The 4,652-nt window shown below is 37.7% G+C and overlaps 1 protein-coding gene across 1 annotated transcript in view; it reads left to right on the top strand.

Annotated features, from left to right (window-relative positions):
• Positions 1 to 4,652, top strand: part of LRRC72 (leucine rich repeat containing 72) — a 51,840-nt gene that overhangs the window by 16,583 nt on the left and 30,605 nt on the right. The window contains exon 3 of the mRNA XM_019659893.1: positions 3,295 to 3,364. Coding sequence (XP_019515438.1) covers positions 3,295 to 3,364 — 70 coding nt within the window. The remainder of the gene's footprint in view (positions 1 to 3,294; positions 3,365 to 4,652) is intronic.

The following is a 4,652-nucleotide window of genomic DNA, read 5'->3' as shown; positions in this document are numbered from 1 at the left end:
GGAAAGTGATGAAGTATTTTTCTGTTTTTCATTGCAAAAATGCATCATGCCTTTCCTGACAATCCAATAAAAATCCTAATATTTTCTGCCAAGTTGAACTTTTCTTTGCATAAGTGCTAGTTAAGGTAATGGAAGTTCTCTTAATGGAAGCATGCTTTGACTGAGTTAAGCAGAAAAATAATATATTGAAAAGACATTGGGTAGATATTAGGTAGCTTAAGAATCAAGTATACAAAATCTTACTTTGATGTGAGCCATGGTCAAAACTATATCCAGAACTGGTTTCCACAAATACTGTTGACGTGCCAATCAACAATAGAATCACTTGTATATACCAAGCCTTGAGCCAAGACACATGATTTGTGAAATGTCACATTAAATATAAATCCTGTGGCAATCCTTAGCATCATTAGTGTAGTTTTTTTAATGGGTAATTATAATAACATTTTACTTTAGCAGTGGCTGGCGTATCAGGACAATCAGTATGTTTTCTAATTCCTGTCTCTAGACCTTGTCTTCAACAACTTGCTACATTGCAATGTCTATTATGTCCCATGAATTTTACCTTGGAACTGTAATTCCCTCCACTTTTCTTTCTCCCATTGCCATTATTCTACTCTGGGCCAGCCTATATTCTTCTGCATGAGCATTGCACCCTTCTTATTCATTTCCTGATATTATACTTACTATACCTTCTAAACTATGTTCTCCCCTGACATTTTCTTTGTAGAATAAAATTGGGCAATAACACCCATCTGCATAAAGTCTTGTAATAGCACTCCAAGACCCTCATGATCTGGCTTTATCTCTTTCCACTTTACTCCCTCACACACCAACAAACAGGGCAGTCTTCAAATACTGCATCATGGTCCAAGGTTGCTTATGCTCTTGGGAAAACTATGATTCTATAATCAAGACGAAACTGGTGAGTCCATTAGTAGTCTTNGGTGCCAGATGGGTACTAGACTTATTGGGGGATTACTTCATAAGTTACATAAATGTCTTAACCACCATGCTGTACCCCTGAAACTAATACAATATTGAATGTCCACTGTAATTGAAAAATAATATAAATAAAATATACAAAATATACAAATATATAACAAGAAAATAACAAGTGTTGGAGAAGCTGTGGAGAAAAAGGAACCCTAATACACTGTTTGTGGGAATGCAGATTGGTGCAGCCTCTATGGAAGGCAGTGTGGAGATTCCTCAAACATTAAGAATGGAATTACCATATGACCCAGCAATCAATCCCTCTCCTGGGTATATACCCAAAAAATCTGAAAACATTTAACTGTAAAGATATATGTGCTTTGATGTTCATTGCAGTTTTTTTTTACAGTGGCCTTCAATAGATAATTGGATAAAGAAGATGTGGTATATAGATATAGATATAGATATAGATATATATGCAATGGAATACTATTCTGCCATAAGAAAAGATGAAATAGTGCCATTTGCAACAACATGGATGGATCTTGAGATTATTATGCTAAGCAAATTAAGTCAGACAGAAAAAGTCGAGAACCATATGACTTCACTGATACGTGGGATATAAAACTAAAAGCAACAAAGGAACAAGACAAAGAAACAAAAACTCATAGACACAGACAATAGTTTAGTGGTTACTAGAGGGTAAGTGAGGGGGGAGGGGTGGTAGATGAGGGTGAAGGGGGTCAAATATATGGTGATGGAAAGAGAGCTGACTCTGGGTGGTGAACACGAATATGATATATAGATGATGTGTTACAGAATTGTATATTTGAAACCTATGTAATTTTACTAACCATTGTCACCCCAATAAATTTGAATTAAAAAAAAGACAATCTGAAAGGAAAAAAAGAAGAGAAGGCGACTATTCTAAACTTAAGAAGACTAAGGGGTTATACCAACTGAAAAAGCAAGGCATGAATGATGATGGGATTATGGATTTAAACAAACAAACTACAAAATAAATGTAGGGCCAACAGGAACAATTTGAATATGAAGAGTTATTAGAAGACATTACTGAATTGAATTTAATTTTCTTAAGTGTGACAATGGTATTGTGGTTATGCAGGAGAAGGGCCTTATTTAAGGGATTTACATGATGAAGTATTTAGGAGTGAGAGTAATAATGAGACCCCAACTTATTTTCAAATGATTACCCAGAAAATCATCAACCAATAAATAGATACACAGGTAAGAGAGGGTGAGTATAAGCAGTGCAAAATAATAAAAATTATAAGTCTATACATGCATTCATTGTATTACTATTCCTTCAACTTGCCTTAGGTTTGAATTTTTTCAATATAAAAAGTTGGTGAGAGAGGTTTCTTTTGTTTAGAAATCTTGGCATTATTTCAAAATATATGTTTTCATAAAAATGAGGAAAATGATTAGTCCCTCAGTGTTCCAGGGTTAAGTATAAATGTGAAAGGATGTTGCCACAAATGAGTTAATATAGGTAATATTAATTAAAATAAATATTTTTAAAGTGCTTAGAAAAGTGCCTGGCACACAGGGTGTGCTCTGTAAATGTTTGGTAAATATTAATAGACGCATATAGGTATACACATCCAGCCGGGACCCATAATTTCTGCCCTGAGAAATAAAAGAGAGCTGAATGCTCCAGCCCATAGCAGTCAAAGGGCAAAGGATCCTCAGAGATTTTGCCCTCTTTGCTGACAGCTCCGCGCCCCCAACCCTGTATCTGTCCCTTTGCTGAGGGATCTGCTTCAGCAATAAAGCTCAGAACCACTTGACAGCCAGAGTCCTGCAAAGTTCAATGAAGGACGGGCAATATTTTGCCCCCATATTAATAACAAAGCAAGAATAAAACGCTTTACCCAGTCATAGTCTCTTGGTGGACTGCAGTCTCCATGTGGTAACCCGGTCGGGCCAAGATCCGAATAACCCCAAAGTAGATCCTGACCATGCTGTGAAAGCATCCCCCACATCTATCATTAAGTCCAGTGTCATCTGCACTTATTTTTCTCCCTCTCCCCTCTCCCCAGGAAAGTATTTTTATTAAATTGAGGTTACAATAAATTCAGTCATATGAGGTATATTTTTCTACTCATGATAAAATGCTCTCCTTTAAGCATTTGTTTTAACTGACTGACAAAATCTTAATCCATATGAATGAAGTTTTAATGGTGGAATTCTGGAAATTAGCATGTAAATGTGCCAACAGTTTTGAAAGGACCAAGAGAGAGGTTTTTTCAGTTACTCCAAAGTCATACTATATATCCTGCCTTACCCATGAATGAATTAATTATTGCTAACATTCACTTTCTTTTTCCTTTTCAGGGAACTAACAGATGTCATTGATCTTTCCAGGTTTAAAAATTTAAAGTACTTGTGGCTACATCATAACAAGGTAGTATTTATATTTTATCTTTAAATGGATCTATAATTAAATGACTATCTTAATATGTTTTTAATAGAACTAATCTTTAAAAATATTAATATTTTGCACACATAATTTAAATTTAGGTAAAATATTATATGTGTGTGTATATATGTGTGTGTGTGTGTGTGTGTGTGTGTGTGTATGTATTGAATAGCACAATTGGTGAGATGTTATCATACTGCACCTTTACTTTTGTCTCCCATGTCCTTTCAAAGCTGCTCAATGGCGGCTATTCCTTCTCAAGCTTCTGGAAGAAAACTTGGGCAGTCTCATGACTTTTCTCATCTTATGTAATTTGAAATCTTACCACCTATTTGAGTTCTAGCCATAGTTCAGAAATGAGAATGTCCAGGAGATTACGTTCATCAACTTTCAATCTTCATTCATAAATGAGACATCCCCCTACCTCCCCTCCCACATCCAGCTAGGGCCGACTGCAGAGGGCCACCTGTTTTCTTTATTAGCTAAGGAGGTGTGGTGAGTTTTTTCCATCCCTCCCACCTCCACCCAGCCTTTTCCAGGGTTGTATGGACTGGGAAGACATGGGAGTAGAGGAAAGGCAAGGGAGAAGCAGTTTTTGGATTTGCACCCTCTGGTACTAACAGATGTTCAAAGCTGACTCTTTTCTCTCAGTGGGTTATTCAAAAGCTCCCCTCCTAGGTTACTCCAACTCAATTCCTCTTCGTTGGCCATTTCTGACCTCCCCCCACCTGTTATCCCAGTGGTACTTACGCTGAGGGTCTCCTGGCCTTGGCAAATGACCCTCTTGGGCAGGTTGCCTCATAAAGTGCCCAGGTCCACATTCAGCCAGTAGCTCCGCATGCAGTTCCCAGGACTCACATACCTTTGTTCTTCTGTAAGAGGCCAAGGGGGTTGGTTATCTCCTAGTTGCTACCCAACCTGATCTAGCTTCCTCAAGAAGTGCCAGGCACCAAGCCACCATGTCCCCAATTGTAGGGAACACCCTTCAAGGTCACCGAGTGTGTCTGTCCCTTGAAGCTTCTCTTAGAGGCTAGGGTTTAGGAGGCAGAGTCCTCCCACTGCCTCCCCCACAGTGGGGGCCTGAGTGGGACTCCAAGCTCTAAATCAAAGAGCAAGACTGAACTAGAATTCAGATGCAAATAATCATTACAGTTAGCGTGTCAGTTACTCTCAACTTTCAAAAATGTGAGTTTCCGAAAGCTTGTATTTTCTTCATTATAAATTGATTATCCAGTCTTAGTATTTTGAATTTAGACTTTCAAACACAGCTGAT

Source organism: Hipposideros armiger, unplaced genomic scaffold, assembly GCF_001890085.2.
Source record: "Hipposideros armiger isolate ML-2016 unplaced genomic scaffold, ASM189008v1 scaffold_305, whole genome shotgun sequence".
In the NCBI taxonomy this organism is placed as follows: domain Eukaryota; kingdom Metazoa; phylum Chordata; class Mammalia; order Chiroptera; family Hipposideridae; genus Hipposideros; species Hipposideros armiger.
This window is presented reverse-complemented; position numbering and strand designations above follow the sequence as displayed.